We start from the raw sequence: 13,207 nt of genomic DNA, 5'->3' as shown, positions 1-13,207 counted from the left end.
TGTAAAAAAAAAAGTGAGAATCTACTGAAAAGAAAAGAAACAAATGTAGTTGTGTGTGTGTGTGTGTGTGTGTGTGTGTGTGTGTGTGCTTGAAAGGTTTTTGAAATCTGTGAGCTTTGTATATGACAGGCATTTAAATAGAGATGGTGATTAGTCAATTGGAAATACATGTGTGTGTTATTATGACATACATGTGTGTGTTATTATCATAACTATGGCACTAAACCAAGGAAAGGGACATAGAGAACAAAGATCCACTTGTGGAGTTAAGATATATACTGACAATAGCATGGAAATGCATAGCATATTACACGATCCAGGGCAAAACCCGGATATGGTCAAGAGGGAGGGAGCACAAGAATATGCACATAAGAGAACGGACCAAGGATATTAGTGGATTTTAGGGTCAGCACTTATGGTAGCACTTTTTAATTTTTAAATAAAGAGGGAATTTTTAAGGTCATGGAATTTCGAAAACAGGGAAGCAGGTTGAACATAGTAGTGTCAGGAAAGTGACAGTAACATAATGGTATTTCATTATTTCACTGCTAATGAGTACTGAATCACAGGCAAAACCATCTCACAAATGTCCTCAGCATTTCCTGCATAGGTGTCACTTGTGATATACCGTGGAGTAGCTAACTAGTAGTTTCCATTCTAGAGAACTTTGAGTGTACATGCATACTTTTAGAAACAGAAGGCTCTGGGGTCTAGAAGATGGTTCATAGAAACAAACAAAGCAAAAAACTCTTGTTGCTTTTCCAGAGGAAAGACTGCACTTAATAACAGAAATACACACATACCTCAAAATTATCTCCAAATTACTTAAAAAGTCAAACTTAGAAAACCAATTACAATCCCTTTTTTTTTCCATCCAGAAACTTTTGTTTTCTGTAGTTTTTTTTTCATTGTCCTTATTTCATAACTAATTACTAACCCTTCCTTGGTGCTAACTTTACAGTCACTGGGGTTTCTCCATAGACTGAGATGTATCAAGATATTCTTCACCCTGAGGACAATTAGTCCTAATGCTATTGCTCTATTCAGACATCGATAGTGCACGCTATGCCTATGTTCAGAGGAATGTCTAATGCTGGAGCACACAGTCAGGAGTGACAGTGAACTCTGAAGGATGCTGTGAATACTCACCATGGCTTCTCTTTCTGGAATCCATTCTTTTTTAATGAAAGCAGATTTCTTTTTTCCACACACTATACTGCTCTTATGGTTCCCCCTCCCCAACGCCTTCTAGTTCCTCCCTAACTCCCTTCCCATCCGGATCCAAAACCTTCCTGTCTCTCCTTAGTAAACAACAGGCATCAAAGGGTTAATAATAAAATGAAATATGACACAGCAAACAAGTCAGAATGGGACAAAACAGAAGAAAGAGAACAAAAGAAAACACACCCGTTCACACAAACACAAGAATCCCATGAACACATGAAACCAGAAGCTACAATATATGTGCAAATGACCATATATATATATGTATATATATATATATATGTATGTATGTATGTATATATATATATATATATATATATATATATATATATATAAAACATAAGACATGATATAACATAAGACATGGAATCTTAAAAGAAGCCATTGAGTTTTTTTCTTTTGGCTATCAATAGCTGGGCATTTGGCCTACCTACACTTAAGAGCAGTTTGTATTCCCAGTGAGACTCCATTGGAAAAAATAAAATTTCATTTCAAAGTCATTATCAATTGAAGATAGCTTCTGGGTTATGGGTGAGGGCATGTGTTTACTTCTACTTTTGGCTCTAGGACCCTGTCTAGTGCAGACTCTCGCTGGCCCTGTGTATGTTGCCTCTGTCTCTGTGGACTTCAGATGTGCATTATACTTTTCATTGGTGACCTCCCTCTTCTCTTGGTCTTACATTCTTTCAGCTTTCTCTTCTGATCCTGATGGGAGGGATTTGATAAAGACATACACTCAGGGATGAGTGTTCTAAGATGTTTCATTCTCTCTGCATTGTCTGGTCTCTGCATTTGTTTCCATCTGCTGCAGAAGGAAGCTGATGGGAGATGATGGCTAAGAAAGACACTGGCCATATCTGTCTTTCTGGGTCTACATTATCTCACTCAAGATGAATTTCATTTCTACATGAAATATCCACATTTCTCATATTTTGTATAGTGCCATATAACATTTAAACTCATGATGCAATTCATTTCATTTTGCTGGTCACAATACATTTTTCTATTTCAAGTAGTAACAACTAAAACACTTCTTTTCTGTAAGTTAACATGGTGAAGGAGATCATCCATATTCCCTCTATGTAGAAATAACTTCTTAAAGAGAATTGCTGTATTTGTTTTCTAGCCTAGAAACTATTTTACTTTGGCCTTATTACCTTAATTTAGAGATTCACTCTCAAGCCTTGTTTCATATGTACTCATTCTGCTATAGGACCAAGACCTCACCACAAAGATCAGAACGGAAATAAACCCAAAGGGTTTATTTATAAATCAGTGTTTCTTTTTTCTTCCTAAGTATCTTAAACAAAAGGGGAGGTTCTGTAATTCGCATGAGATCCAGACCAACAAAGAACCCCAAAACAGTAAAGAATCTCATCCTGATATGATGTTGTAACGAGTACGATTTTTCCGCCTGCCGCTGCCCGGTCTTGTCCTGCCGCCGTACCAGCCCCAAATAATACACAGAGACTCTGTATTTGATACAATACTGTTGGCCCAGTTACTTGTTTCTTATCGGCTAGCTCTGCCTTTAATTATTAACCCATTTTTGCTGCTCTATGTATTTTCACATGGCCTTCTCTTACCGGGGAGGCAGCTGGCGTCCAGCTCTCTCCAGACTCTCCATCTTGACTCCTCCTTACTACTTCCTATTTCCTCCTTGTCTCCTAGTCCCTCCTATCTTCCTTTCCTATTGGCCAACAGTGCTTTATTTATTAATCAGTATGAGAAACATATACAGAATGACATCTCCCATCATGATGTGACTCTATGCCAAAAATAAGAACCACTTTAAATAAATAGCTGGATAAAGTAATACATTCTCCTGTTTCTTGTTCCTTGTAATTGAATTTGCTCGTTATGTACCACATATAACTTAACTGTTACCCTAAGTTTCTCTTTATATAAAATGGTTATAGAGTTGTTATAATACTTAAATAAGAACATGGGCTAAGTTTCTGAGTTTTTTAAATATATGTTGGTATGATGTGTATATATAGGCAGGATTTTCAGAATCATGTTGGAAATCTTCTTAAACTTTACTTTTGTAAAGATTATTTATTTACCTATATTTACATGCATAGGTGTTTTGTCTGCATGTATGTCTATGCACCATGTGGATGCCTGATGATCAAGGACACCAGGAGCTGGCTACAAGGGTTTTGAGATAAACTGTCATGTTGGTGTAGGGAATTAATCGTGTGTACTCCAGAAAAGAAGTGAGTGTTCTTAGTTACTGAGACATCTTTTTAACACCCATTATCTCTCTTTAAAACAATTATTTTTATGACACTTTTACTAAGTGTCCAAACATAACATTTGTATTGTTCAAAGCAGAAATAGGTATAAAAGATTACCTCACAGTCCCACAGAAAGTCATGATGGTAATCTACCCTCACTCATTCAAGTAGCAAATCAAAGACTTCCCTATATTATTCCATGGCAAATACTTCTGCCTTTGAGGAATTAAACAGATTTTATCTTACTCGTGTTCTATGACTATAAAATGCTTAAAAATATATTCTCTTGCCTCCAAATAATTCAAGCATGGTAAATGTTTTTCATACAGCCAGAATGTTACATTTGAATTTGAACTTTAAATATTATCTATTTAGGATCAAACAGTTATCTTGAAAGAAACCTACTATTGGCAACTAATTAGGGAGTTCCAATAACTCAGACTAGGAAATAGTAACTGGATCAGGTCTTATTTGTGCTGCTTTCCTGATTATTTAACTTTTTGATTAAACTTTTTAAAGGAGGTAATCTATAATACACATTAATATGACTTTTAAAAATTTCATTCAAAAGTATGTGAAGTATCCATACCTAATACCTTGATAATAATTGCTAGATTACAACAAAAGATCTTAGAAAAGATTTCTCTAGATTTCAATGTAATTAATCATGCAATATTTTTCAATTCTTCTAAAAACATAATTGTAATTATGAAACTCAAATACAGGCCATAGGTGTGAAAAACTACCCTCTTTTCAAATAAGGGAAAGTGATTTTTTTAAACTTTACATGGCACATATGAAAGATGTTAGGACTTTTCTAGTACGTATAAAATATTATTGAAATTTCTTTTAATTACAAATAAATGTAAAAATATTGGGGGCTCTGATGTCTTTTAATTCAAATATCTTGAAAAAAATCCTGATATAAAGGTTCAAAAGCTGATGATACTGTAATGTCAATAATAAGGAAACTTTAATTGTATGTTCTAAGCAGGACATATCTGCAAAGAAATCTTTGCGTTTTCTCAAAGAACTCAAAAAGAATTATTTTATATTGTGCAAAATTAAATAATTTACCCCAGAAAGAAATTTAAAATATTTCATGGAAATGGATATTAATGCATTTCTTAAAATAGCACAGACACTAGGAGCACTTTACTAGATTTTTCCATCATCAATTCAATACCACAATGCATCTTTCTGTATTATTTAAAGTAGTTCTTTTTTCATACAAAATATTCTGACAATGATTTCCCCTCCCCCTACTCTTCCCATCCTCCCCATTTCCTCCCCATCCAAATCTACACCCTTTCTTTCTTTAACTAAAGAAAAAAAAGAGCAAATATATAAAATAATAAGACAAAATGAAAACAAACCAGAATAGGCAAAACAAAGGAAAAAACAAGACAAAGAAAAGCCAAGAAACACATACAGATACTAAGACACACACATTTGCACACATAGAAAACCCATAAAAACAAAATCAGAAACCATAATACAGGAACAAGAGATCTGTCTGGTTAGAAAATTGTCCCTGACAAAGCATTATGAGACAAAAAGTTACAAAACAAAACAAAAAACAAACAAACCATTGTGATCATTTCATGGTGGCCATCTACTGCTGTACATGGGGCCTGCCCTTAAATGTGGTATGCATACCCTGTGAGACGTTCTTGGTATTTCTTCAAGTGGGACTGTACCTTCTAATCATTAAAATATACCCTGTCTTATTTTATTTTTGAGGGAGAATTTTCAAATGTGTAATGTAATACATTTGCTATACCACCACTTACAATACCCCAACACAGACTTCTGGTAAGTTGTACAGAATGTGGGTTGTTTTTGTCTGCATAATAAAAGAAAAACAACAAAATATACTAGTGCAACACAAATAAATTTGTATATTATATAGTCATGGAAATCATATAAAAGTTAAATAAATTTATATTCAGTAAAACATCATAATAATCATGTGTACAATAAACCTAAGTCCCGCTTCTGTCTTGTTAATTTGCTACTTTTTGCAGCTACAATTCCTTTCCATATTTCCTTCACTATTTTAGGAATAAAAGACATATGTACTTAGAATTACTATGGCAGCTTTCCAACTTAACTAGTTTGAGAAGCACCTTGGAAATTAATGTGTGTCTGGGTGTTTCTGCTATAGTATTCCAGAAAAGATTAACCAAGAAAGTAAAACTTGCCACGAATGTAGCTGACACTATCCCACAGGGCTAGACAAAATAAAAGAGAAGAAAGCTAGCTACCACACCCATTTTCTCTCATGATTCTTAGTCTCAGTGTGTTATTGATCTCTAGTCTGTCTGGCCTTATTCCATGATGGACTGAAACCTCTGGAAACATAAACCAAAACAAAACCTTCCTTTATTCTTTATGTCAGATGTCATCACAGGTATAAAAAAAAGGCAAGGGTGACAGCTATTTAAAAATTTAAGTTATTTTCTTCATTTGATCAGCTTTATAATAGTTCTGCCATGCTATGAAACCTAACACTGAATGTTGCAAAACTGTACTCAAATTATGAAATTCTTGAAAGCAATATCAAATTCTAAAAAGAAATATTAGTCTAAAAAGTAATTAAATTCTCTCTCTCCTCTCTCCTTTCTCCTTTTCCCTACACACATACATGCCCCCATACATACAATAAAAATTTAATTTTTGAATGTTAAAGATTTTTAAATACCATGTCAAGTAATTTCCATCAGAGTTCGATTAATTTATAAGACTCGATGATACTCCGTGTGATAAAGATAAAAACTAAAAGTCTTAAACAGAAAAATGGTTTCAAAAAAGCAAATGTGTTTCACAATCCCATTGAATAGCCTTTCCTACATGTTCAGAGTGGTGCCACAGGTTTATTTCTGCATCAGTGACCTTTGCCTTGCAGAAAGAGGATTTGCTACAGACAGTTGTTCCCAGTAATAAACAACTTCACCTTGATATAACTGTGACACTAAAGACATAGGTCATCACGTCATGGAGTTTCAGATTTTCTCATGACACTGTGTACATACAAATATTTTGATTTTCAGCTCCAAAGTTTAAATAAACAAAGACACATACAACAAGAAGGTTTCTCTCTCTCTCTCTGTCTCTCTCTCTGTGTCCTGTGTCTCTGTCTCTCACTCACTCACTCACACACACACACACACACACACACACACAAGGGGGAGTGTGAGAGAGAATGAGAGGAGAAAGACAGAGGGAGAGAGACAGACACAGGGGGGGACGGAGGGAAGGAAGGAGAGAGAGCAAGGGAAAAAGATAGAATGAGAGAGAGAGAGAGAGAGAGAGAGAGAGAGAGAGAGAGAGAGAGAGAGAGAGAGAGAAAGAGACTCACTCCCCAGACCCGAAGCCTTGATTTTTGCCTGGTTTTCCAGGACAAATTCAGGATTGTAGCCCAAGAGCTCATTCAAAACTGATGACCAGGGGAACAGTTCCTCATCTGTCTGGACCACCCAGTCCTACAGAGGTCCATCGACATAGTCAATCAGTTTCTGGGTGCCATCATATAATCAAAACTCCACCTCCTTTTTTATGCTAAATAATGTCACCAGAAAAATTAAGTTTAAACATATAATAAACTCTGTAACAATGCTCCCTTAGTAAATGTATTCAGTTTGTCATCATTGGCAGTCAACTCTCAGACTCACTGAAGACCTGCTTTCCCTTCCTGTTTTTTTTTTTTTTTTTTTTTTTTTTTTTTTCTAAGCCATATGCAGCTTTTGATTTCACCCTGCTTATAGCATGGTAGGAAGAAGGCCCTGTAACTCCTGTTTTCCATTCACACTCACCGGTACTTGGTTTTCATACTAGTCCCCTTTTTGGGTTCCTTCACCTCCTTTTTCTCCAACATGAGCTATTATTCTTATTTTCCCTAAGACTGGATAGGCTTTACTGCCGCCATCCTGTCCAGTCTGCCCTCTCTTAATTATCCTGTCTTGAAGCTCTGTCTGTCTCCTGATTTAGGCATAGCTATTGCCTACATTTTGAGAGAATCGCTTTAAGTTTACTGTTATCCCAGGAAGATGTGGAAATTTCATTTGGCTTCCATTATTAATAGCTGAGAAGAACTTGTTTTTTACCCCTTGCGTAGGCCCTGGGATGTTTGCAATTGATGCAGCGTGATTCCTACATTACTCAACAGAATGGAGTAGTTCTCAGCAGAGTTTCAACCATCACTGACACAGGTAGAGGACGTATTTGGGACGAAAACGTTTATCACTAAACCACAATCCTTGAGATGTCAACATTCCATGTATATGTATGCCCTACATGAGTACCTAAGTTTGTACAAACATAATATCAAAACTAAAGCTTTCCTCTTTCTCAACATCATGCTTTTGCACAGAGTGATACTGTGGCTTTCTCATCTTCATGGTGATCGTGAGCAACGTGACTGGATTTAGACAGATCCTGCTGATCTAAGCTGCTCATTTTCATTTACCTTGCACTTTTACTTCCCAGACAGGCATTGTGTATTATTCATTTATCCCTATCTTTTTAAAGCTCACTTCAATGGTTATCCACCCACGGCTGCCACTCTTCTCACAGACCTGAGAGTATAAACAAAAAGAAAGATAGTGCTGACATCTTCCACCTTGCTTCAACTTGCTAATTGTTGCTTTCAATGAACATGCAATAAAGTTTATTTTTCCTTGAATGAGGCCAGTATATAAGCATGGGAGTCAACCCTGTATTTCAGCGCTTATCCATTCTCCTGCTTTTCTTTTGAGCAGAGTCAAATGTCTAAAGGAGTTTTGACCACACCCACATAATGCAGTAGCCTTGAATAATGTGCTTCATGTTTGTTTAACTTTCGAGGACATTGTGCATTGGCAGGCTTCAGGTGGGTTTATGTGAGCACCTAAATCTGAGCTGTGTATGGATGTACCAAGGTTGTTCATGAACTATATCTCTGAAGGCAATAAAATGAAACAGAGAAAGAATAATACCTTTGCTTTTCACATCAATGGCAGTTTCCTTCTGACTTTTCTTATTGGCTTCTCCTTTTTCTGCTGTAAAATACACACGTTATAAGCCTTTAACTAACTCATTCCTATAATGTTTCAGATACACATGACTACCATTAAGGCACCAGTTTACTTTGCAGAGACAATTGTAACTCCAAGCTGTAAGTCCTGACTTAAATGGGCACCTTCCAAATACACTCATAGCTCAGGAGTGCCGTCTGTGACAGAGTGTGATTTGAGAATCTTTAGCAAAGTTAAAATCATTAAATGAATTACTAATGACTGTAGAATTACTAAACAATTTCCTAAAATATATGAAAAGGAGTATATTGAGTATGCCCTGAGCTATCCAGTCATGAGAAAGTATCTTAGAAATTTTGAAATCTCTAAAAGCCATTTGGTAATATCAGATAAATATTAGCTAGCAAGTCTAAAGAAAAGAGAAAAATGGCCTATCAAACTATTCCAAGAATTCTTACCACTATATAAAATAATTTATCCTCTTGATGGCTACTTTTAGTAAAATTCAATAACTGAATAATATACATACATATATATATGTGTATATACATATATATATATAGAGAGAGAGAGAGATAAATAGAGAGAGCTGTCACTCCAAAAATTAAAAAAAAAATATCTTTAACAAATGTGTTTATGGCCAGGTGATGTGGTGGTACACCCTTTAATTTCAGATCTCTGAGGCAGAGGGTTCATGAGTTCCATAGTAGCCTGAGCTAAACAGAAAAATCTTATCATTAAATGAATATGCAAATATACAGTTTTAAATGTTTTCTCAATTCCAAGTTTTTAGAATATTTTAAAAATATCCTGGGTGTTTTCAATAATGATGACAATCAAGTGACTCTCTTTCTTGGGAATCAATAGCTTTCCCAGCAACACACAAATTACGACCATTTGATTTAGGTGTTAGATAGCTTTTCTGTTGCTTACCTCTTTTTTTTGTTTCAGAAGTAACTTTCTTCTCCGCTTTCTTCGTCTCCTCTTCTTTTTCTAGAGGAGAAATTGAAAACATCCCAATGAAGGAAAATCAGTAATTAAGGATGCCAGGTGAAATGATTGCTCCTGAGCTGCTTCTGCCTCTGGGCACCTTGTGATTCCTCAACAAGCTCAAGCAGATACCACCTCTTCCCCATTTCAAAAATAACAGTATCCCCCTCAAAGCCAGACAGGGCCATCAGGAACCCTGCACAGTGTCTTGCTCACCTAGATAAATTTCTCGTTCTCTTCATCTACTTTTATTACATCTATTCTATCTCTTACATCTCTTACATCTATTACATCTCTTCATCTACTTATTTTATTACAAATAATGTTTTAGAACAGTGATTCTCAGCCAGTCTTGACCCTTTGGGGATAAATGACCCTTTCTCAGGGCTTGCCTAAGAGCAGCAAAACCCATCGATATTCACATTCCAATTCATAAAAGTAGAGAGATTGTATTTATGAAGTAGCAACAAAAATAATTTTACGGTTGAAGGGTCACCACATCATGAGGAACTAACTGTGTTAAAGAGTTGCATCATTAGGAAGGTTGGGGACACTATTAGGGCATTCTAAGGGTTTGTTTCCAGCTCTGGCTCTTGTCAACAGATATTTAGAGCTGATGACATGTGTGTGGCAGTGTGGCAGGGATGTTACCTTCACTGCCCTTTCTGAGAAGTTGCATGAAGCAAAGTGCTTGTTTATATCCAAGTTGTAGTAAGTCTGAATGCTATGCAAAATTTTGTGTTTCCACAAAGTTTCCTGGAAGACACCTGTTTCAGATATCGGAAGATGCCTCAGTTTGACTGGGGCCAAGAGGAAATGTCAAGGGCTTCCCTGGGTGCTTTTCTGGTAAGTCTAGTTATTTCAAATAACAAAACCAAGTGCTTGTCTTCAATTGCTGAAATAGAGAGGCCTGTGATTTTCAGACTGGGAGACTGCTTAACATTGGAAACTGATATTTACCTTCAATTGGTCAAATTATTTATCCTATATTTGAAGTACCTTTCTCTTTGTTATTTTGGGAACCAAAGTATCTAAGTTTTTTTTTATTAGCCAGAACTATTATGGAATTTTTACCATGCTGAATGAGGATATCAAATGTGCAATTCTAAGATGACTGCTTAAGTTGTCTAAGAACTGCATCTCATTAAATACAGGAATTAATTCATCCCCTTAAGTATAGAGCTTTGTTACCTACAAGATCAAAGCTAACACTTTATTTTAGTGTTGGAAGCATAATTTATAAAGAGCTCCTTCCCACCAGTTCACGTGAGAATCCAGCATTATAAGGAGACCCATTCACACTCTGTCTAAATGTGTCTACAGAGTACTTCAGCAGCTTTCTCACTCCGAAGGAGAAAGTTGAGAAGGTAAATTTTTATCATTCCAGAATTAGAGATAAGACTATTGAAATTCACTTTGCCTTCTCCACAAGGTTTTGTCTTAAGCAAATCATCTTTAAAATTTTGAATAAATAAATTTTAAAGTATTATTACATTTGGTTTCTCCTCTGGGAGAAATATGCAGCAGGATATTTTCCATCTTGCTAAGGTAATAAAAATGTCAAATATCATCATCTGATATCATGAGTTGGGAAAGGAGCTAATTAAATCTGAGTACTTACAAATATTTCTAAGAACATACTAATAATGCCACAGTTACTATATGATCATAAGTCTTTCCTGAATCTATGTTTCTTGCTGCTGAAGAATAAATATTTCATTAGAAAGTCTGCACCAATTATTCAGTGGTGCACTGAACTTCACAGAAAAAGAAGGTACTTGAAGCCGTGAGTTGTAAGCTCTTCTTTGCAAGTTTTTAAAAGAGGATGTTCTTGGGCAATGAATCCCATGCTTTGAATTGATATAGTTGACATTTTATTATGGCAATACAATATTCTTACCTAAGTTCAGATTGAATTAATGTTTCCATTATATACCCTGCCTCCAATTACAGCCATACACAGTGAGACTCATGAATAAGAGCCGAAGTCCACAAAAAGGTAGGTATAAATAATGTACTTTAATGATGTTTTTATGAATTAGGCCTTTAAGCTGTCATTATGGGACTATTTGTAGGGAATTTCATTTAAAATGCCAGTTTCTAAAGATTCTGCATTTCTCAAACACTGTTGTCTGTGTTTCATAGATGATCAGTAGCAAAGAAATCACATGTTTCATTTATAAAAGACACAGGAATTTAATTATGTCTTACTTGGGTATAAAAATAATCCATGATTCTTTTATGAAGACTCTCCTTACTTGGACATTTTCTTCCTCAAAATTCATCAATTCCTTTCCTGTGTGACTATGTATTCACACAGGTATTTATCCTAGATTTGTCTTCTAATGTGTTTGCTGTTTTGTTTGCAACAGCTAGAGAAGGGTAGCAGTATTTAATAATATAAATTTTCAAATAGCAATTAAACATGTGTGTAGGAGATGGACTTGTCAGCATATTGTCTTTCTCTTGACAAAACGATCTTTAAGACCTGAAATGATGACGCTAGCCAAGATCATGGAAAAAACTGTTGGTGTGAGAATTCCTTGCTACAGCTTGAAGCTCAGAGTCAACAAAAATATTGTTAACTTCACCATAAATTAGCATCATATGAAAGAAAAATTAAGAGTCCTAGTTTTTACTTCCTAAGCCCTTACAATAGGTTTTTCTCTTCCCTTTAGATGTTTGTATGCCTTCCCCAAACCAGAACACATACAACAGTTAATCATAGTTGCGTATTTTTCTAATACTCTGATTTCTAGCAAAACAAAGAAATGAATGCAAAGAGTTTCAATTGTGTCTTATGTTTTGTTATTCTTCCCCAAGTCTTTTTAGTACAGATATTATATGAACTCTACACAGCAGATGAATGTTTCCAATGCGGGGCCAGGATTGGTATATTTTTGCTTCCAGTCACATGAGGTCCCATTCCTTCCATGACACCCCGTTCCAGCATTTCTTGTCACTGTCACCTTGTTTCTCTGGAGTGGTAGAGATTGGCCTGCAACTCAGTTCATTGAGTGACCATGGAAAATAGCATAAAAGGAGATGAGCTAAATTATATGAGAAGTTATTAGACTTTCCCATTGTTATCTCCAGGGTGTAGGATAAGAAAGAATGTACTCTGTCCTTGGTTTTCATTCTGATCTTGACCTTTTCTAGTTGTACAGTGTTGGACATCTACTTTGACAAACTAAATTTCAGGTAACTAACAAGCTATACCATGTTGTTTTGCTGCACAGAATAGAGATAGTTGAACTAAAATGTCTGGAAAAAAGTAGCTATTAAAAGTAGAATGAAAATAATGATCAGCATTTGACAAATAATAAAAATGTGAGTACATAAACTTTCTAGAATTTTTGTAGGTGTGAGTTTTATTGATTTCTGTAAGTGTAAATTACGATCTTTCTGCATCCAAGGAGTATGTGCCTAGAACATACTGAGAAATCTCAGTGTTCCAGTGAAGAAGTAAGCTTCTGGTTGTCATTTGGTTGTGGTTTGTTAGCATTTATAGAAGTTCACCCTTCATGAACTGAAATTTAGTATCTCAAAGCAGATGCTCAACATCCAAGAGCTCCCATGCTTTCTTTTCCCACAACCTGTAAATAACAATTCGGAAAGTCTAATGATTGCTCATTGTGTAATGCACCTGTTGAGGGCATTGTAGACCCTTCATTTTCGATCATAAATTATAGGGAAATGACTGGAGTATTTTATCATTACTTGATTTCTAAATTCAAA

The 13,207-nt window shown here is 35.5% G+C and overlaps 1 protein-coding gene across 1 annotated transcript in view; it reads right to left on the bottom strand.

Moving 5' to 3' along the window:
• Positions 1 to 13,207, bottom strand: part of Trdn (triadin) — a 322,095-nt gene that overhangs the window by 153,619 nt on the left and 155,269 nt on the right. Inside the window, exons 11-12 of the mRNA XM_051175313.1 lie at positions 9,413 to 9,472; positions 8,441 to 8,500 (exon numbers count right to left, since the gene is read on the bottom strand). Coding sequence (XP_051031270.1) covers positions 8,441 to 8,500; positions 9,413 to 9,472 — 120 coding nt within the window. The remainder of the gene's footprint in view (positions 1 to 8,440; positions 8,501 to 9,412; positions 9,473 to 13,207) is intronic.

This window comes from Phodopus roborovskii, unplaced genomic scaffold, assembly GCF_943737965.1.
Source record: "Phodopus roborovskii unplaced genomic scaffold, PHOROB, whole genome shotgun sequence".
Classification (NCBI taxonomy): Eukaryota; Metazoa; Chordata; class Mammalia; order Rodentia; family Cricetidae; genus Phodopus; species Phodopus roborovskii.
This window is presented reverse-complemented; position numbering and strand designations above follow the sequence as displayed.